Source organism: Sander lucioperca, chromosome 4 (assembly GCF_008315115.2).
Source record: "Sander lucioperca isolate FBNREF2018 chromosome 4, SLUC_FBN_1.2, whole genome shotgun sequence".
NCBI lineage: Eukaryota > Metazoa > Chordata > Actinopteri > Perciformes > Percidae > Sander > Sander lucioperca.
In genome coordinates this window covers 35515627-35537318 of record NC_050176.1, presented here as the reverse complement: position 1 = coordinate 35537318, position 21692 = coordinate 35515627, and the positions used below count along the sequence as shown (strand labels likewise).

Sequence of the window (21692 nt, the reverse complement as noted above, 5' to 3'; positions counted from 1 at the left end):
ACATGGTAGTTGATTGTGAGGAAGTCCAAGGAAAGTGGTGTCATTTGGCCTCTAGGGGCGCTGTCATTAAGAAAATTAGCTCATATCTCAGCACCGCTTTGATGTACTAAAGGCAAACTTTGTACAGAGACATGGCAGTTGATTGTGAGAACGCACAAAGATATTAGTGTAATTTGGCCTGTAGGGGCACTGTAACAAAGTAAATTAGCTGATATGTCAGCCATTCTTTATCCAATTGTCATCAAAGTTGCTGTAAGTGCTTGCTTATGCCATGGCAACGCTATTCCTGCTAGTGTACTGCTTGGCCCCCTCATTGCTGAAAAAAAAAAAAAAAAAAATACATATATATATATATTAGGGCTGTCAATCGATTAAAAAAAATTATCTAATTAATTACAGACTCTGTGATTAATTAATCGAAATTAATAGCATACATAATTAACGGTGCCTGAACCGATACTTTTGTAAAAAAAGAAAAGAAAACAAAGGGTACTAAACAACAGTTGGTGACATTAAAGAACGGCTTGTTTATTGCTAATGGTCAAAATTAAATGATTTAATAATAATGTATAACAATAACAATAACTTATTTCACTAGTAAATTGCTGTTGAACGACAAAAACAACCACCGAGGACATTTACAATAACCTCAAATGCACTACGAAGCTGTAGTTTGCCAGTTTCATTGAACGCACCATCTGTGTTGTAACAATCTGCAGCTCGGCAGCTGCAGATTGTTACATCCCGCTGTTGAGTCACAGTCCTCTACAGTAAAACACAGTCACACTTTACACCGTTCAGCGTTAGCTGTCAGCATTGTAACCGTGTTTAATCCAGCTACTAGCTAGCGGCAGGCTAACGTTAGCTGCTGTCGAGTATAGTGTTAACTAGCTAGCGGTAGGCTAACGTTAGCTGCTGTTGAGTATAGTGTTAACTAGCTAGCGGTAGGCTAACGTTAGCTGCTGTTGAGTATAGTGTTAACTAGCTAGCGGTAGGCTAACGTTAGCTGCTGTTGAGTATAGTGTTAACTAGCTAGCGGTAGGCTAACGTTAGCTGCTGTTGAGTATAGTGTTAACTAGCGTCCCGTGCAGCGGTGTTTGTGTTACCTGTATCGTCTTCAGAGCATCAGAGAGAAGAGCAGACATATCAGTGGCTCCAGATTTCGGTAGCCAGGGTTGGCAGGAAGAAGATTTTTACAAGTAAATGTTCCAGTTAATGATCCAGGCAGCACATTCTCGTCTCCCTCCTTCATTTTACAGTCCAATGGAGGCTAGAACGGCTCCGGGTCAAACGTCAATATGGAATGGATTAATCTGCGTTAATCTGTGTTATTTCTTCTCAGATTAATTAATCGAAATTAACGCGTTATTTTGACAGCCCTAATATATATATATATATATATAGTGCATTTAGCCGCTGTAAACCGTGGTGAGCCCCAGATTTTTACAATGTCTGTCTCCACCCCTGTGTGGATATATTCAGTTTCGTTTTGTCAGAGTAGCGAGCTTCACTTTGTCAGCATGATTTAAATGTTCCTTGTTGCTCACAGTTTGGTGCAAGTCAAAACCCCTTTTTTAAATAATTAAAACTTTTATTAATAACTAATATTTAATATGTTTTTCTTTTCTTTTAACCTATGTGTAGATATGGCTGCTGCAAACTATCTGCCATCTGAAGATCAGTTTCTGTGCTCCATCTGTCTTGATGTGTTCACTGATCCTGTCACCACATCATGTGGTCACAACTTCTGCAAAAACTGCATCAATGAACACTGGAATACTAATGACCAGTACCTGTGTCCGATGTGTAAAAGGGTTTTCAACACAAAACCTGAGCTGCTCATCAACACTTTCATCTCTGAGATGGTTGCTCAGTTCAGACAGTCAGCTCAACAGAAAGCCAGCAGCAGCAGCTCAGAGCAACAAGTGTCCAAACCAGGAGAAGTTCCCTGTGACGTCTGCACTGGAACCAAACTGAAGGCCCTGAAGTCCTGCCTGGTGTGTCTGGTCTCCTACTGTGAGACTCACCTGGAGCCTCATCTGACCATGTCAGGTCTGAAAAGACATCAGCTGATCGACCCTGTGGAGAACCTGGAAGGCAGGATGTGTACGAAGCACGATAAACCTCTGGAGCTGTTCTGTAAGACCGACCAGACATGTGTCTGCATGCTCTGCACTGTTTTAGACCACAAGATGCATGATGTTGTTCCTCTGAAAGAAGAATATGAAGGAAAGAAGGCAGAGCTGGAGAAGACAGAGGCTGAAATTCAGCAGATGATCCAGAAGAGACGACTGAAGATTCAGGAGATCAAACACTCAGTCGACCTCAGTGAGGAAGATGCAGACAGAGAGATAGCAGAAGGTGTTCAGGTCTTCACTTCTCTGAAGGAGTCTGTTGAGAGAGGCCTGAAGGAGCTCATCAACACGATCAAAGAGAAGCAGAAAACAACAGAAAAACAGGCTGAAGCTTTCATCAAAGAGCTGGAACAGGAAATCTCTGAGCTGATGAAGAGAAGCACTGAGGTGGAGCAGGTGTTACGCTCTGAAGACCACCTCCATCTTCTCCAGAGTGTCCAGTCCCTAAACATCCAACAACCTCCACCCACCAAGGACTGGACAGAGGTCAGCGTCCGTCCATCATATGAGGGGACTGTGGTGAAAGCTGTGGTTCAGCTGGAGGAGACACTCAGTAAAGAGATGAAGAAGCTGGTTGAGTCTGAGCTGAAGAGGGTCCAGCAGTATGCAGTGGATGTGACTCTTGATCCTGATACAGCACATCCTAAACTCATCCTGTCTGATGATGGGAAACAAGTAAATCATGGTGATGTGAGGAAGAATCTCCCAGACAACCCAGAGAGATTTTATCTCAATCCCTGCGTTTTAGGAAAGCAGAGTTTCACTTCAGGCAGATTTTACTTTGAGGTTCAAGTTAAAGGAAAGACTGAATGGGCTTTAGGAGTGGCCAGAGAGTCGATCAACAGGAAGGGACAAATAAAACTGAGCCCTGAGGATGGTTACTGGACTATAGTGTTGATAAATGGAAATGAGTACGGAGCTCTTGATGACCCTGGTGTCCTTCTCTCTCTGAAGTCTCCTCCTCAGAAGGTGGGGGTGTTTGTGGATTATGAGGAGGGTCTGGTCTCCTTTTATGACGTAGATGCTGCAGCTCTTATCTACTCCTTTACTGGCTGCTCCTTCACTGAGAAACTCTTCCCATACTTCTATACTGGTATTAATTATGGTGGTAAAAACTCTGCCCCTCTGATCATCTCTCCTGTCAGAGTAAACTAATCACTCATCTTATTTCATGTATTGATATATTTCTATTCAAGGGAAAAAAATTACATTTTATAGTTTACATCTTATTTGTTTACAGAATCTGTTTCCTACGGAGATTGATTTACACTTCATTGTTTTGATTATTATATGCTTCCCATTACACAGGCAACAAATTAATTTGATGCATTCATCTCTTCAACTCTGCATCATAACAGAATTTCTATTTAAACCCACAAACATTTTTTTTCACTTTCAAAGAATCACTGTGGCCGGGTTGGCTCAGTGGGTAGAGCAGGCGCACATAAACTTGGAGGTTTATGCCTCGAGGCAGAGGTCCAGGGTTTGACTCCGACCTGTGATGATTTCTTGCATGTCATCCCCTTTCTCACCTAGCTGTCCTATCCATTGAAGGTGGAAAGCCCAACAAAATTCTCTTAAAGAACAAAAAGAATCACTAATAAATGTTTCTAAATTGAATTGGGTGTTTTTTGCACACAAAAACTTTTAATTTTTCTATTTGATGTGCAGCCACAGGAAAAATGTTGCTGAATATTTGATTGTGTTATTAAATTTCATTTAAGAGGAAGACCTTTTATAGCGTCTACAGAACACATGTCGTTGTATTACCGGGTATAAAAAGTTAATGAATATTTCTATTTTTTAATTGTTTTGGTTATTTACTGGTCACTTGTTATTTGTTTTGTGAATACTGGTAAAACAGCTTATGAGTTAAAGAAATCTGTAAATACTGTATGTGATTGTAAATTAAAAATACTGTAAACCTGCCACGTTTATACTTTACTTCCTGCTTTGCTTCCATCATAACTACTACGGCCACTTTAAACATAACTTTGAGTCATAATTGCTGCTTGAACAAACAACTAATGTGGCAATTATTTTGGGGGGAGGACAGTCTCAAAGGTTCCTAGTTTCCGGGGAAAGTTCCTGCCATTGAAAAGCATAGTGTATTTGTTTGGAACTATTTTCAGCGGCGGATTAATCCACATTTGGTGCAAATTTGGTATTTGTGTCAGCAGGATGGTGTGTGTGCGATTGAGTCAAAATAATAGTGTGTGTGTGTGTGTGTGTGTGTGTGTGTGTGTGTGTGTGTTCGTCCCTAACAACTGAGACCTCATCATGTCAACCTATAGACTATTTTAATAATCACAACTGAGACCTCATCATGTCAACCTATAGGCTAGTTTAATAATCACAACTGACCGCTGCAACCCCGCCAAAAACCTATTATAATTTCCTTTACATAAATGAAGACATCTGAATCAGAATGCAGGCGATAAAGGGTTGGACGGTGCTCCGAAGTGGAGAAAGTTTTCAGGCTGAAATCTCCATTTAATGAGTGAAATGTCTAAAATCAGACGTCCAGGTTAGACTCCGTTAAAGATTCTCTCCAGCTGACGTCAGACAGGATTAAACAGACGTTAAATGATTCCATTAAATGACGTCATTTAAGAGATAAAGTGACGTTCTGTCCGTCTGAATTCTGAGCGGGAATAAGAAATAAAAGGAGATAATAGTGTGGAATAAGAAATAAAAGGAGATAATAGTGTAGAATAAGAAATAAAAGGAGATAATAGTGTGGAATGAGAAATAAAAGGAGATAATAGTGTGGAATAAGAAATAAAAGGAGATAATAGTGTAGAATAAGAAATAAAAGGAGATAATAGTGTGGAATAAGAAATAAAAGGAGATAATAGTGTAGAATAAGAAATAAAAGGAGATAATAGTGTGGGATACAGACCTGAAGCTGCTTCTTCACCCGCGCTGATCCACCGACTGGTTGACAGAAAGACCGCGAGGCGCGTTCACGACGTCTTGCGACCCAACACGCGCACACACACACACACACACACACACACACACACACATAGCCTACACACACACCAAACACACACACCCTCATCCATCATTTGTTCCCAGGGTCTGTCCAAAAACACTCCGGACCACAACAACCAATCACAGCAGAGCGGTGACCCAGCTGAGTAAACCCAAACTGAGCTCAGATCAGAGCCAGGTCCTCATCAGAGAGGACCGAGGTCTCCAGGACCTACTGCTCCATCTGTGTCTGGAGATGCTGATCAGTGGAGGACAGTTAGTCCTAACGGGAGACGTCTGCAGTCACAAACATCTTCTGATCTTAACTTTTAGTCAAAATAATTCATAATTTCTGCTTTTTTTAAACCTAAAAATTAGTTATAATGTCGTTTAAATTAGGTTTATTGACCACGAATAAAAAAAAAGCGTTGAACTAAATGACAAAAACGTTTAAAACGTCAAAAGCACAGAAAAAAAGCGACAGAAATATCAGCAGAAATGTTAGAAAAAGTTATAAAAATGTCAAAAAAGCATTAAAAACGGTAGTTAAGAGCGCCAAAAAAAAAAATCATTTTTTAAATTTTGACCTGGAAGGAAAGTGGACAAGAAGACAACACGAGGTTAAGTTTTGGGAAAGAGGCTGACTGACAGTTTCTTCCCAAAGTATGTGGGCTTTTATAGCATTTTCATGAAGTATAACATCCATTAACATTACAGAATCAGTCGCAGTAGGCGTGACATCCCTACAGGAAAAATATCTTTTATTTCAATTTCTGTATTCTGATGAGATCATTCAGGCATCACTACCAGTCGGTTACAACACTTCATGGTGGATTTAACCCACTCTCCCATTACTGGGTCATTATATCCACCAGGAAACAATCTCCTCTTCTCCTTCTCCTATGTCCCATCATCTGACAGTTTTGTTCCGGAAGTAAAAATGACAGTGATATTCTCCATAAGGATTTAGATGATCAGTCATACAGTTTTTCACGATCGCTATGACAATTTTTTCAATACTTTTAGCAACTTTCCTAAACTCTTAACGCACCAACACACCTACAACACACAACTGGCAAAACAGTTAATTTCATGCTCAAAATCACACATTGAAAACTAAACTCCAACACTGATTTTCAAAATACAATAATTCACTAACACAATACACTGTGTCCACCAAAACAATGCAATCATGTGTCTAAGTCTAATAATTCTTCCAGAACACTAAGACATGTTCTCTCCCAACAGGAACATTTAGTCAATCATAGAACAATGTCATACAAACACTAACATCAGATGGAATTACAGAAACTACATTATTTCATATGTGTCAGGTCTGCCCTTATACAATAGACAACAGTATATTGTATTGATCATAGATTGTGTTTTGGACTGCAGTTTCTCTTGAAGCCTCTCTACATTTTTGTTTTGTTGGGTTTAGTAAATGCTTGGTGGAGCTTGTGTGTAAAAGAAGTTCAGGCATTTTACATTTGTGTTAACTGTATGCATTTTGTGTCAAAGCAACAAGAAATGTGTTAAATGTGTAGCCTACACAGACGGATGTTGTGCTAACTGTGTTAAGAGTTTAGGAAAGTTGTTAAAAGTATTGAAAAAAGTGCCATAGCGATCGGAAAAACTGTAATGTCTAAACCGTCCGAGGCAGACTAGTGCCGGCTCTGATCTTTCTTTTCAACAGTGAATGAATCTACTAACATGTATTGTGTGTGTGTATTAGAGCTGTAATCGGGCCTTAAAAGTTCGGCCCGACAAGGCCCGAGCCCGACAGAATTTGGCCCGAGCCCGACAAGTACATTCTGATTGACAGCTTTTTAAAAGCCCGAACCCGTTTACAGCCCGACTGAACAAAAGGCCGTCTATCAGCTGTGATTAGAGTGTCGGAGAATAGCGCGGACGCGCTCTTCACACAGCGAGCGGGCACACGCACCACTCGGCGGAAAAGGGAGAGAAAGAAAAAAGAGACTGCGCCGCACGCACACAGCTCTTGTCTTTCGTCAAGAATGAGTAATTTATACATTTTTTAACATAATTTATTCATGACTAACGGAGGCTATCGGCCACGTGGAAGTTGGAACAAAGAAATAAAATAAGTCCTCCAGAAGCCAGCTTCTGTTTCACCTCCTCAGCATCCATTTACACGCCAATCGAAACGCTTCACCTGCCTGAGCCCGTGTAACATGATAGAAATGAAGACCGGGACCGTCGGGTCCCGTCGGGTTCGGGCAAAGATCGGATATTTATCATAAAAACACCACATCAATGAGCCAGACTGTAGCACTGGCTGACATGTTCACACACACACACACACACACACACACACACACACACACACACACACACACACACACACACGTTATCAGGAGGAAAACTCTCATTTAAAGAGCAACAATTATGTAAAAGCCTTTTATTTTACAAAACAAGATGTAGGCCAGAGATTATCTGCTCGACCTCGTGAACGACGGGACTGAATTTTACCAAACAAATCAAAAAAAGTAGAAAGAAAAAAAAAAACCAGCTCTGTATGATTTACAAAAATCAATGTGGGAACCCGACGGTAATCCAGGGACCATCTCCCCCTTTCTCCCCCTCAGAGTCTCTGTGTGTCCAGCGACTGAACTCGGGGACTACTTCTTGGCGTACGTGATCTTCATGGCGCAGGTGGCTGTGATTCGGCAGCCTTGCAGTGCGTCTTTAGCCACGCCCGCCTGCGTCTCGCTCTCAAACTCCACGAAGGAGATGTCGTGTTTCCCCGGGACGAGTCGCACCTCTTTGAAACCAGGAAACCTGCAGAGGACAAAAAAACAACAAGAAACACTGTCAATACTAATCTTTATTTATAGAGAGCTTTTCAAAATCTACGTTACAAAGTGCTTCACAAAACAGACAAAAATGTAGAAAAAACACCAAAACATTGTATAACGCGCCAAAAACATAGAAAAAAAAGTTTGATAAGCAACAAAAAATGTCTACCGTTAAAAAGTAACAAAGTGAATAATAATGCCGACATTATTTTTGGTGTATAAAAACCTGTTCTGTAAGAATAGGAAAAATACTTTTTAATAGAAATCAAAGACAGTTCAAAGGAGGTTTAAGATCAAATAAAACCAAGAAAGGCTCTTAGATAAAGTCTGTTTTAGAGCTGCAAAGATTAATCAATTAGTTATCAACTATTAAATTAATCACCAACTATACTTGTATATATGCTATATATGTAGCATGGCTAATTGTGTGGTCAGTGGCTATTAAAAATTAATCCTGAAAAGTGTAAACATTTACATATTGGTAGAAAAAATGACATTATAGGAAAAGAGAGACAGACAGACACACACACACACACACACACACACACACACACACACACACACACACACACACACACACAAACACCGCTGCACAACCCTACCAAAAATCTGCAGATTACATATCATATTAAAATATAGTACTTGAACACCAAACACTGAACAGAAAAGCTGGTTTACACAGAAGTTGTATTTCATTACGAGTACATTGTGTTTCCTGTGGCTGCTTCACAATAAAAGCTCCCTGTGTGTTTCACCAGTTTGATGCTTTTAATGTGAAGGAGCGGCAGGAGGAAATGGTTGTTTCCACCAGCAGTGATTGTGGAGGATGAATCGGTCTCACCTTTTTTTTGAAAGTTGAGTATGTGCATGCTTTTTATGTGTGTGTGCGAGGTGAAAATAAGGAATTGTGCATGCATTCTTGATACATGTCCTAAGAGGTACCTCAAAAGTTTTTCATCCTCATATCTAAACCAGAGAACGGAACGGTCGCGGTTTTAAACAACTCGTTAACGTTGGGAAACGGTCGCAGTTTGGTTATGTTTAGGCACAGAAACTACAAAGTTAAGTTTAGAAAAAGATCATGGTTTAGGTTAAAATCAGAAGTTGTATGAATGTAACGCTGAACGTGACTTAGCTCTGATTGTTCTGTAAGTTAAAACAAACATTATCATATCATTGACATGTTGCAGATGTGTGGAGGTTTCTATTTGTGTCCAATAAACTAAACTAAACTCTCCTGGTTAAAGTAAAGCTGAGGCACCTTAAAGTTCCAACAAACATAATAACCTGTTAGTTATAGCATGACCTTTGTTCCATATTAATCAGACAACACCCTGGTATTTCACAGTAAGAGTGAACATGAGAGGGAGGAAACAAACAACAGAGCTGCAGTAAGAGGAGGAGCAACACTGGAAAGAGGAGAGCTTCAACGTCACACTCCAGAAATGAAAGTGAAGTTTGTCAGTTTGTCAGTCAAGAGTGTCAGCCACGCTGCAGTAGAGACAAGTCTCTGTTTCTCTCTGAAAGAAAAGTCAAACTGACTTCATCAGGTCTTTCTCAACAACACAGCAGAGTCTCTGCCAAACACTGGTGAGTACAGCTGATCAGATTTACACTTTCTACAACCAGGATTAACACTAAACTTCAGCTCTACTCAGGCAGGAAGGTCCTCTCTTTTAATTTCTTGTGAAATTGGTAACAATATAACTATGGCTGTTTGTCTACAGGCCCACTATACAGTAGATCACTTTAACAGCTTTAAACAGTCTCTCTGTGTCAGTTCTCAGGACTGGAGTTTAGATTACTTCCTACTTTACTGCTATTGTTACTGTTTACGGATCGCTTCATGAATACAGCTTCCTCTATCTTCTCTGGCTGTTTCACAATAAAAGCTTTCAACCAGAGAACCAGTGGGAGGCTTTTAATGTGAAGCAGCTGGAGGAAATGAAATGTGTTCAAGTAAGGGCCTCTAGCTCACCCAGTAAGAGCGTGTGTCCCATGTAGGCTGAGTCCTTTGAAGCGGTGCGGGTTCGAATCCAACCTGCTGCCCTTTTCTGCGTGCCATCCCCCATCTCTCTCCCCTTTTCCTGTCTATCCACTGTCACTATCTAATAAAGGGAAAAGCCCCCCCCCCCCCAAAAAAAAAAACTTTGTTAGCAGTGCTGTTCTTTAATAAAACTTGGACACAGGGACATTAGGAACGTGGAACTGAATCTCTGTGGTTTTCTGTCAGTTTACTAATTGCATACTGCTTCCTCTATTTCCTCTGGCTGTTTCACAATAAAAGCTTTCCACAAGAAAACTAGTGGGAGGCTTTTATTGTGAAGCAGCTAGAGAATATGAAATGTTAGATAGGGGTGTGCCAAAAAATCGATTCACAGAAGAATCTAGATTCTCATTTGCAACGATTCAGAATCGATCTGAAATGTCCAAGAATCGATTTAATAAATAAATAAAATCAGCTGGCTGTTCGCCTCCATTTTTGTAACTAGCCTATCCGGGACGTCCGGACGTCACCACGCAGCCGGTTTTTGAACGTGAGCGGTAAATCACTAGAACAAAGAGGAAGCAAATATGGATGAGAGGGAGATCCAACCAACCCCGTCTTCACTTAAAGCTAAAGTTTGGCGTAATTTCGGTTTTTACCGAATGCCTGGAAGCACTGCGCTGGACATGACACACACAGTGTGCAAGCTTTGCAAAACGAAGACCAAGTACTTCGGCAGCACAACAAATGCGCGGGCTCATATTAATAGGCATCACCCGGAGCTCAGCGACACAGAGCAGCCGCCAGCTGCAGACCAACGCACACTGCAGTGCTTCACGAAACTTCCTGCCAACTCCGAGAGGGCAAAAAAATAACTCGGTCTATCGCCTGCTTCATCGCCAAAGACCTAAGGCCTTACAGTGTGGTGGAGAACGAGGGGTTCGTCTGCATGTTACAGACAGCAGAGCCGAGGTACACCATACCGTCCCGCAAGTTTTTCACTGAGACAGCTGTGCCACAGCTTTACAATGAGACTAAAAGAAAGGTCGCCAGTGCCCTAACCGAAACGACCAGAGTGGCACTAACATGTGATGCATGGACATCAAGAGCAACCAAGTCTTTTGTGACATTCACCGCTCACTACATAACTGATACGTGGGTGCTCGAATCCCGTGTTTTGCAAACTCGTGTGATGCACGAGAGCCATACAGCCGTAAATGTCAATGCCATGTTTCACTCCGTTGCTAATGAATGGGAGCTGACGGTCTCGGATCTGGTGATTGTGACTGATAATGCTGCCAACATGCTCGCCGCTGCACAGATTGACAACTTGGCACACATTACATGTTTTGCCCATACTCTCAACCTGGCTGCACAACGAGCTCTGAAGCTCACCACGGTGTCACGACTGCTTGGGAGGATCAGGCGAATTACTGGTTTCTTCCACCGCAGCGCCATTGCAAATCATGAACTGCTGGAAAAGCAGAAACTTCTGCAGTTACCGGTGCACAAACTGAAAACGGATGTCGCTACACGCTGGAACAGCGCGCTGGACATGATAGAACGATTCCTAGAGCAGCAGCCTGCTATTTGTGCCGCGCTGCTCTCCCCCCAGGTGAGAAAATCTGGAAGTGACATCTGCACACTCAGCGACACCGACATCTCCACTGCTGAGGAAATAGCATCGGCGCTGAAACCAATGAAAGACGCAACCCACATAATGTCAGAGGATTCTACGCCTACACTCTCAGTTATTGCTCCTTTGCATGCTCAATTGCTGCACGACACGGAGGCAGCTGGCATTGCTGCTGCTGACACACCAGTTATTCGGGAAATCAAACTGGCAATCCACGATGATCTGGGGAAAAGATACAGTTCTGCACGGGATAAGCGCATGCTGTACTCTGCTTCCTTTTTGGACCCCAGATTCAAGGCCCTGCCTTTCCTCACTGAGGAGGACCAGCTGGAAATCCATGCCAATGTAGTTGCAGAGGCTGCAGCACTTGAGGTAAATTATCTGTTCTTGAGTAATATATATTTTCTAAAATGTGTAAGACATTTATGCTTGCTGAAAATGGATGTAATATTTAAAGGTGTTAACTGTAATCTTACACTGCAAAATAATAACTTAAAAAGGATTAAATTCATCACAATTATGTAAGTATCTGGAAATTTGCCGCGGGGCGAGGGCTTCGATAATAACCTCTGTCTTTTTTGACCATACATGTGTTTGCATCCCTGTAATTGATTATGACTGACATGATTGTTGAATTGTTTCTGTAGAGACAAGTGAACTCAGAAGAGGCTGAGGTTGAGTCTGAGACACCACAGCAAGAAGAAGGCCCTGCTCCAAAAAGAAGGCCCTCTGCACTGGTCACGCTATTGGGCAAGACATTTACTGAGGTCAGTGTTGTCCGTAGATCTGCCAGCTCCAGAGCTGAAGAGGAACTGAAGAAGTATCTTGAAGCCCCTCCCCTGTCTCTGGCAGAGAACCCGCTCAGCTGGTGGAGGACCCATCAGACAGCTTTTCCTCTCTTAGCTGGACTGGCTAAGCGATACTTGTGTATCCCTGGCACTAGCGTTGCAGCTGAGAGAGTTTTCTCCACCGCTGGAGATATAGTGACAGCACAGCGAAGCAGTCTCACTCCTGCACATGTTGATCAGCTTCTTTTCCTGCAAAAGAACCTGAATGTTGCATCTGCAAATGGACAGTAACCTTGGACACAGTTCATGTCCAGTTTTTTTCATGATTTGTTGAAAATCATATAATCAGTTGCAGTTTACAGTTCTATTGTTGCAAGAGACACTGTCATGAACATTTCAGAGACAGGTAGCTTAGGGGTACTATTTTTCATTTTGAAAGAAGCACTTTATTTTCATAACTTGTTATTCTTTAAGTTACTGAGTCTGACTGAGAAATATAGATGTTTTTTTGTCTTCACCGGTTATGTTCTACATGATATTTGTGGTAAACTGCAACTTTCCTGGGAAATGCATCTATTTTCAACCATTTTGTATTATGAAGAAGCACTTTATTTTTGTTCCAACTTATTTTATAGCTAGCTACTAATGAGTAGCAATTGAGAACCAGACAATGTTTTTGATAAAAGGCACTTCCCTGAGAATTGAACTTAATAAATGTGAAAAAGACACTTTAATGTCTCCGTTTGTCATTCTGTATAGCAAAGCAGATGAGAGTAGATCATGATCAGAAACCCGATTAGAAATCATTATGGATAAAATCGAATCGTTTTGAATCGAAAATCTTTTTGAATCGAAAATCGATTTTGAATCGAATCGTGGCCTCAAGAATCGGAATCGAATTGAATCGTGAGATGGTAAAAGATTCCCACCCCTAATGTTAGACAATATATATTTTGATAACGCTTTGCTGAAGCTAAATAGTTGGTCACTCCTCTTAATTCTTCAAGTTATACCACCTGTTAAACGATATGCTATGACCACCTCTATCTTACAGAGGACTTTACATCCACCAAGGCGAGGTGTAAGATTGAAGTTTTAACTTCTGCCTTAGAACTTTTTCAGCTGGTGCAACCCTTAAAATGTTAGTAGCGCGTAAACTCCAACCTAATTAAAGATAGGTTCAGACTAGTCTGTTGCTGCGTTCCAGACACAATTTTAACCCGTAAGTTACGACTTCAAGTCAGGACTCACGACTCGCTAGTGTTTAAGGCAAAGTCACAACAAACCCTTCTAGCTAGCATTAGCTAGCGGCTACCTAATGTTGACGTTAGCTAGCGCTAGCTGATACTAGCGATTTCTAGACGGCGACATATTTTGGGCTTCATTTAATAAACATAACCTGCAGTAGTACTAAGGGTGTCACGATTTCGATTTGAAATCGATCGAAATTAAGTCACAATCTTGAATGTCGAATAAAAAAATGGAATCGTCTGCCACACACCCATGTCACGTCCGGTCAGCTTGTCAAGCGGAAAAAAACACGTGTTGAAGTGCTGCGAGTCAGTCAACCTCCTGTAACTTAGCTACAGCCAGTCAAAAGATAGCATGGCAACTGCAGATGCTGGAGACACATCGACAGAACTTGAGCGCCCTCCTCTTTCACTGAAGTGTGTGAAAGTGTGGAAGTATTTTCGATTTCCTGTGACTTATGTTGACAACGTTCACGTTGTCGACAAAAAAGCCACAGTTTGCAAGCTCTGCTATGTGCGTGTACCATATTCTGTGTGTTTACCATTGCACATTAGCCTAGCAGCTAGCGGATATTCCTTCTGCTTATAGCTTTATCCCAACAAAACCGCACCGTTGAATTTCAGCCTGCATGAACGTTTTGTAGCCTAAACAGAGCAACTAATTTTGGTTTAGAGAGAGCAACAATTTAGCGGACTGCCCGAGTCGCCCTATTTGCTATTGTTCTGCTCAGCTGCTGTGCTCGATGGTGTTTTAAGCCCCCAACTAAGCCTTCAAGGCAGCGCTGCTACCGTCGTCTTCAACCATAACCATTGCCTAATCCTAGTGCCTTCCAGGCAGCGCTGCCTGGAAGGCGACGTTGGGGGCTTTAACACCAAACTCCATGTGGTGCGAGGCGTCTGCCCTCAGAATTGTCGGTAAACTTTTTTTTTTCATTTTACTTTATTGACAAATTGTCAAGTTTCCAATTGACTGAAGATATGTTATTGTTACATTATGTTACATGTTTTCAATGTGACAATGTAATGTGGTACATTGCGAACAAAGGTCAGATATTATATTACATACAAGTTTATTATTTTTTTAGTATTTAAAAAAAAAAAAAAGTAAAAATCGAGAATTGAATCGTGACCTTAGAATTGAAAATGTAATCGAATGGAGGATTTGGAGAATCGTGACACCCCTAAGTAGTACACAGTCGTATGTGTATTGTTTGGTTACAATGTGCGGAATTACTTTACGTTGCCTATTCATGTCTATTTATTTCTATTTCTCACCGTTAACCACCACACAGCATCAACAGGGGTCACCATTGTTGTTTATGTTTGTGTGATGTCAAAAACTGTAACTGGGAGTACAACCATCTGGTACCAGTTCACGGGTAGTAACTTACGGGTTTAACGGTAACGGTTTGACTGCCGTTCCAGGGCACTTTCGCGAATAGAAGGTTGTGAAAACACGGGTTACGGGTTGTTTGGAATGCAGCATATGTTTGAACTTACACATAGGTCGTGCAGGTACCATGCACCACCAACCACAGCAATAACAACCCAGCGCAGATATTGAGGCATTGTATTATCTCAAATGTCTTTAAATATATAGTGCATTTAGCCACTTTAAACCGGGCTGAGCCCCGAATTTTTACAATGTCTGTCTCCACCCCTGTGTGGATATATTCAGTGCCTTTTTGTCAGAGTAGCGAGCTTCACTTTGTCAGCATGATTTAAATGTTCCTTGTTGCTCACAGTTTGGTGCAAGTCAAAACACCTTCTTCTTAAATAATTAAAACACTATTTTAAGATGTTTTTCTTTTCTTTCACACACCTGTAGATATGGCTGCTGCAAACTATCTGCCATCTGAAGATCAGTTTCTGTGCTCCATCTGTCTGGATGTGTTCACTGATCCTGTCACCATACCATGTGGTCACAACTTCTGCAAAAACTGCATCACTGAACACTGGAATACTAATGACCAGTACCTGTGTCAGATGTGTAACAAGGTTTTCAACACAAAACCTGAGCTGCACGTCAACACTTTGTTCTCTGAGATGGTTGCTCAGTTCAGACAGTCAGCTCAACAGAAAGCCAGCAGCAGCAGCTCAGAGCAACAAGAGTCCAAACCAGGAGAAGTTCCCTGTGACGTCTGCACTGGAACCAAACTGAAGGCCCTGAAGTCCTGCCTGGTGTGTCTGGCCTCCTACTGTGAGACTCACCTGGAGCCTCATCTGACCATGTCAGGTCTGAAAAGACATCAGCTGATCGACCCTGTGGAGAACCTGGAAGACAGGATGTGTACGGAGCACGATAAACCTCTGGAGCTGTTCTGTAAGACCGACCAGACATGTGTCTGCATGATCTGCACTGTTTCAGACCACAAGATGCATGATGTTGTTCCTCTAAAAGAAGGATATGAAGGAAAGAAGGCTGAGCTGGGGAAGACAGCGGCTGAAATTCAGCAGATGATCCAGAAGAGACGACTGAAGATTCAGGAGATCAAACACTCAGTCGACCTCAGTGAGGAAGATGCAGACAGAGAGATAGCAGAAGGTGTTCAGGTCTTCACTTCTCTGAAGGAGTCTGTTGAGAGAGGCCTGAATGAGCTCATCAACACGATCAAAGAGAAGCAGAAAACAACAGAAAAACAGGCCGAAGCTTTCATCAAAGAGCTGGAACAGGAAATCTCTGAGCTGATGAAGAGAAGAACTGAGCTGGAGCAGCTCTCACGCTCTGAAGACAACCTCCATCTTCTCCAGAGTGTCCAGTCCCTCAACACCAACCACCCTCCACCCACCAAGGACTGGACAGAGGTCAGTGTCCGTCCAACGTCACGTGTGGGGACTGTGGTGAAAGCTGTGGTTCAGCTGGAGGAGACACTCAATAAAGAGATGAAGAAGTTGCTCGCTGAGTCTGAGCTGAAGAGGGTCCAGCAGTATGCAGTGGATGTGACTCTTGATCCTGATACAGCATCTCCCTTTCTCATCCTGTCTGATGATGGGAAACAAGTGAATAATAGTGATGTGATGAAGAATCTCCCAGACAACCCAGAGAGATTTTCTCGTTGCATTTTTGTTTTAGGAAAGCAGAGTTTCTCTTCAGGTAGATTTTACTTTGAGGTTCAAGTTAAAGGAAAGACTCAGTGGTTTTTAGGAGTGGCCAGGGAGTCGATCGACAGGAAGGGCCACACACTGAACCCTCAGAATGTATGGACTTTATATTTGACAAATGAGTACCACGATGCTGCTGGGCCTCATGTCCGTTTCTCTTTGAAGTCTCCTCCTCAGAAGGTGGGGGTGTTTGTGGATTATGAGGAGGGTCTGGTCTCCTTTTATGACGTAGATGCTGCAGCTCTTATCTACTCCTTTACTGGCTGCTCCTTCACTGAGAAACTCTTGCCATTCTTTGGTCCCTGGGATAATGATTGTGGCAAAAACTCCTCCCCTCTGATCATCTCTCCTGTCAGAGTAAACTAATCACTTAACTTTGATTTATTTATTTTCATTCAGGGAAACAAATGTTAATAATTAGTTTAGATCTTATATTCTATCTTTTTAATGTGGTGATGGATTTACACTTCGTTGTTGAGATTTTTTTTAATAATATGTATTCCATTATATAGTCAACAAAGTCATTTAATGCATTCATCTCTTCAACACTGCATCAGAATATCTATTTTTAAAAACCTCTGTTAAATCCACAGACATTTATTTTAACTTCCAGAAGAAATCAGTTTCAAAAGTCACCTTCATTTAAAGGTGCAGTAGGTAAGCCTTATAAAACTAACTTTCTGTCATATTTACTGAAACTGACCCTATGTTCCAGTAGAACTACATGAAGCAGGTGATTTAAAAAAAACATCCAGCTCCTCTGGCACCACCTACAGCCTGTAGTGAGATTTGCACAAATCCGCCGCTCCCTGTTCAGATCCAACTATCAGGGCCAGGGGGGGTTTCTAAGTGAGTGTCAATCACTGCTCATGCACACACATTTCATAGCGTCCTGCCCTCTCTATCGTGCACAGCTCTCCCTTGTGGGGGGAGGGGCTTAGGTGACTGTTTTGGGCTCTAGCGGAAAGGGGGGAGGGACTGAGAAGTTGTCGATGTTCAAATTTTTTCCTGGATCTTCGCAATCCTATCTATGGCACCTTTAAGAGTAAGTCTGCATTCACAAAAAATGCAGGTCTTTCCATGTACATATAGAATGGAGGTATTGGGTTGCCGCAGGGGGGAGACAGAAAAAACGCAGTGGGCCTGTGACAAAAATTTTGCAATGTGAGAGTCCCATACAGGAAACAGGAAACATCACTGCCTCTATCTCTGCCACGAGAAAGTTTTAAAACACCAAACACAAGCACTGAACTGCCCGGGAGTTTGGGGAACAGCTGACTGTTTCCTCAGTCCCTCCGTCAGTCCCTCCGAATGTTTCCTGCAACAACAACAATCTCACTCATCTCTTTTCTTTCTCTCTTTCTCCGGGAAATAAAACTGCCTTCAAGTCCAGTCGGAAATGTCGAGATCTATAAACCATCTGACAGAAAACAGTGAGTGTGAAATTTAAAGTGTACTTGTGCTACATTGGGAAGTCACACAAATAGGCTGTTTCAGTGACACTCCCACCGCCAAAAATCTGCAGATCACTTTCTTTGTCTGAACGCAGCTTAAGGTCTATTACATGTCTACAGTGTCTACAGAACACAATATGTGTCGTTATTATACCGTGTATAAAAGGTTAATGAATGTTTCTATTTTGTCTGAAAAGTGTTTTGGTTCATTATTAGTCACTTTGGTTATTTTTTGTTTGTTTTGTGGGTAAGATGGTTTATAAATCAAAGAAATCTGTAAATATGTGATTGTAAAAATAAAAGCTGTAAAATAAACCAGATGTTGAACACAAGGCCTGAGTAAACAGTGACTTGAACACCAAACACTGAACAGAAAAGCTGGTTTACACAGAAGTTGTATTTCATTACGAGTACATTGTGTTTCCTGTGGCTGCTTCACAATAAAAGCTCCCTGTGTGTTTCACCAGTTGGATGCTTTTAATGTGAAGGAGTGGCAGGAGGAAATGGTTGTTTCCACCAGCAGTGATTGTGGAGGATGAATCGGTCTCACCTTTTTTTTTTCAGCTCCCGTTTTCAAAATTTCTATATAAATATATATATATATATCATAAATCTGGGTTTCTTTTTAACTACCTAATTGTATTTCCCCAAAAATAACATGGATGGATGATTCCATTAGAGTTGAGCCGGATACTCGGCTGAAACGAGTATCCGGTACAGATAAAGCACTTTTGCCGAGTACGAGTATTATACGAGTAATACGAGTCAATATCTGTGCTCGGATTGAATAAAAATCCTCATTGGGTAGCTGACTGTGTGTGCGTTCTGTGATAGGCTAGTCGTCACAGCGCCCCTCCCCTACACACATACAGATGTATTGTGTTGCTGTGTCCCGCCCTGCTCACTCACACACAGAACACTGAGAAGAGAACAGCTCTCTCTCTCTCTCTCTGTCTCTCCCTCAGTCACCAGGGGCGTAGCAAGCTTTTCAAAAGTGAGGGGGATGGATGTGATTTGTTTATTAACAATAAAAACGATGGATAATCGTACTGTTTGTTAACATAGGCAAACGGAGCATAATCTAATTACGTATGTGCTAATTTGCATAAATAGCACAACAGATCTAAACATTGGGTATAGCCAGGTGAAAATGTCTTGTTGACATATAACAGAAAAAAGACTTAATATTAAGGTCTGAATGGAACCATTTAGGCTACCCATGAGCATTAATACATAGAGGCAGGAAGAAGTACTTTAAACCAGCCTTTATTAATTAGCCTATTATTGCAGAGATGGGGTTTGGGGCTGGGTCCGTGGGGTTTCTGGGGGTTCACTTTTTATTTTACCTACCTTTTGTCTTCTCCTTACCCTTGTTCTTCCCTCAGACTCATCCCCCAGAAACAGTCCCACTGACTCAGCCCCAAACCCCATCTCTGCAATAATAATACTGGTTTAATACACTCAATAATCAATACTGGTTAAAAGCACTTCTTCCTGCCTCTATGTATTAATGCTCATGGGTAGCCTAAATGGTTCCATTCAGACCTTTACATTAAGTCTTTTACTGTTATATGTCAACAAGACATTTTCACCTGGCTATACCCAATGTTTAGATCTGTTGTGCTATTTATGCAAATTAGCACATACGTAATTATATTATGATCCGTTTATCCGTTTATTATGAATGCTATAATGTAGCTAATGTTACGGAACGTTATACTTCTTACATGGGAAACTACTCGTACATATTAGCTTTCATTTAACGAAGTTAAAAAGGTGCAGTTACCTCCCATCCTGTAGTTACAACTGATAAACACACCATTTTCTAAATCTCTGCTAACGTTACGCATATAGCTACAGTAACGGCATATAAAAAGAGATGAAAATGCCACCGGACATTAAACTTTACGAACACAAATGGCCAACCTAGCTAGCTCTTCTTGTATTACTGTACAAGAAACAGGCATCATTTGGCCCGTTTCCATGTAGTTACATAGTCACTGATATGATCATAACCACTACAGTGCTCAATTACCTATTTTTGAGGGGGAAATAAACTTTTTTCGCCGCAAACATTTCGCCGCGAAAGCATGAACTGTCCTCTGGAGGACATCCACCAGACCAGCGGGCGCCGAAAGATGCCGGTCGGCCCTGCTAGCCTGGCTAAGGCAACTAACACACAGTTCGCCACTGCAGAGACTACTATTCACCAACGCCAGATGGATCGCAAACAAAATGGATATATATGCTACAAATACACAGGGAACTGCTGCTTGATGATTATTACCGAAGCCTGACTGAACTCACTCATCCCAGACGGCAGCTAGCAGCTAACAGGGTAGGTGAATTTAAACAATGTCTGAGTTGAAAACGCATCTTGTTGTCATGTAAGGGCCCTGTTCATGTTGCACAGACATTTTAATTGCAATTTGTGTCTGTTAAGAGGCACATAGGCACTCTTTATGATATGCCCCCAAAACTGCCGTTCTAGCTAAGTGGGAGCTCTCGGCATTAGCTGCAGCAGCTCCAGTTAGCTAGCACCGATTCGGCTCGTTTTTTTTTTGCTATCGACAGTGATCAAGATTAACGTAAAAATTGCCCGGAGTTCTCCTTTAAGCTTTACATTGATGTAACACATTAGCAGTGATAACAAATGTACGGCAAACACTAAAGATACTTACATTGCATTTCTTAAAATTACTGGACTATTGGTTGAATTCCAATGTAGAATGCGGTCTGTTAAGACCGCTGCGAAGTATAACACACCGTTGCCATGAAAAACAGAGCGTTGCTATGGCCGCAGTTCTGTTCACTCAGGCAATATAATCGCTACACACAGCCTACGACGTAGCTACGGCGGCAGTTCGACGCAAGGCGTTTGTGCAAAACTGTGGAAAAACTACAGAAAAAGTGAGGGTGTTGAACCCTCTCACCGGGAAAAGTGTGGGTGTTTTAACACCCACACTTTTCCCGGTGAGACGGTGCGACGCCCCTGTCAGTCACTCAGGTTCGCGGGTCTTTTCCGTTAACATTAAGAGTTTCTTCAGCTTCAGGTTTGTTTTTTACTTCGGTTTGTAGTACTTCCTTATTAACCAGTAGAGTTCTGGTAAACGTGGGGTTTGTTCAGACGTGGTTCTTGGTAGAATGAGACTCGCGTTGCGTCTCTGCCTGTCGGAGATTTCTTCTTCTTTTTTAAACCGTCAGCTGGCTCTAACCAGTTTTTTTTACTTCACGCACTGAGTGTAAATAAAGGAAGTAGTGGTATAAAACTATATTACAAATTAATTAGCTACACACACACGCACACACACACACTCTGGTCTTCATTAAAGTCAATGCAGATCTGAAAAACAACGTCGGACAATTTGATCCGTAGAACACAGTCCCCCCCGCCCCCCTCTCTCTCTTTCTCTCTTTCTCTCTCTCTCTCTCTCTCTTTCTCTCTTTCTCTCTTTCTCTCTCTCTGTCTCTTTCTCTCTTTCTCTCTCTGTCTCTCTCTCTCTTTCTCTCTTTCTCTCTCTCTCTCTCTCTCTCTTTCTCTCTTT

The 21692-nt window shown here is 41.8% G+C and overlaps 2 protein-coding genes across 2 annotated transcripts; both read left to right on the top strand.

Annotated features, from left to right (window-relative positions):
• Positions 1-1598: 1598 nt before the first annotated feature.
• Positions 1599-3714, top strand: LOC118494824 (E3 ubiquitin-protein ligase TRIM39-like). Its single transcript, XM_036000128.1, has one exon. The coding sequence runs from the start codon at positions 1614-1616 to the stop codon at positions 3288-3290; it is 1677 nt and encodes a 558-aa protein (XP_035856021.1). The 5' UTR covers positions 1599-1613; the 3' UTR covers positions 3291-3714.
• A 5581-nt stretch (positions 3715-9295) lies between these two features.
• LOC116036445 (E3 ubiquitin-protein ligase TRIM41-like) lies at positions 9296-18686 on the top strand. Its single transcript, XM_031279971.2, has 4 exons — positions 9296-9361; positions 9431-9520; positions 15420-16873; positions 18615-18686. Exons 3-4 carry the CDS (start codon positions 15422-15424, stop codon positions 18684-18686), a joined length of 1524 nt encoding a protein of 507 aa, XP_031135831.1. The 5' UTR covers positions 9296-9361; positions 9431-9520; positions 15420-15421.
• The last annotated feature ends 3006 nt before the right edge of the window (positions 18687-21692 follow it).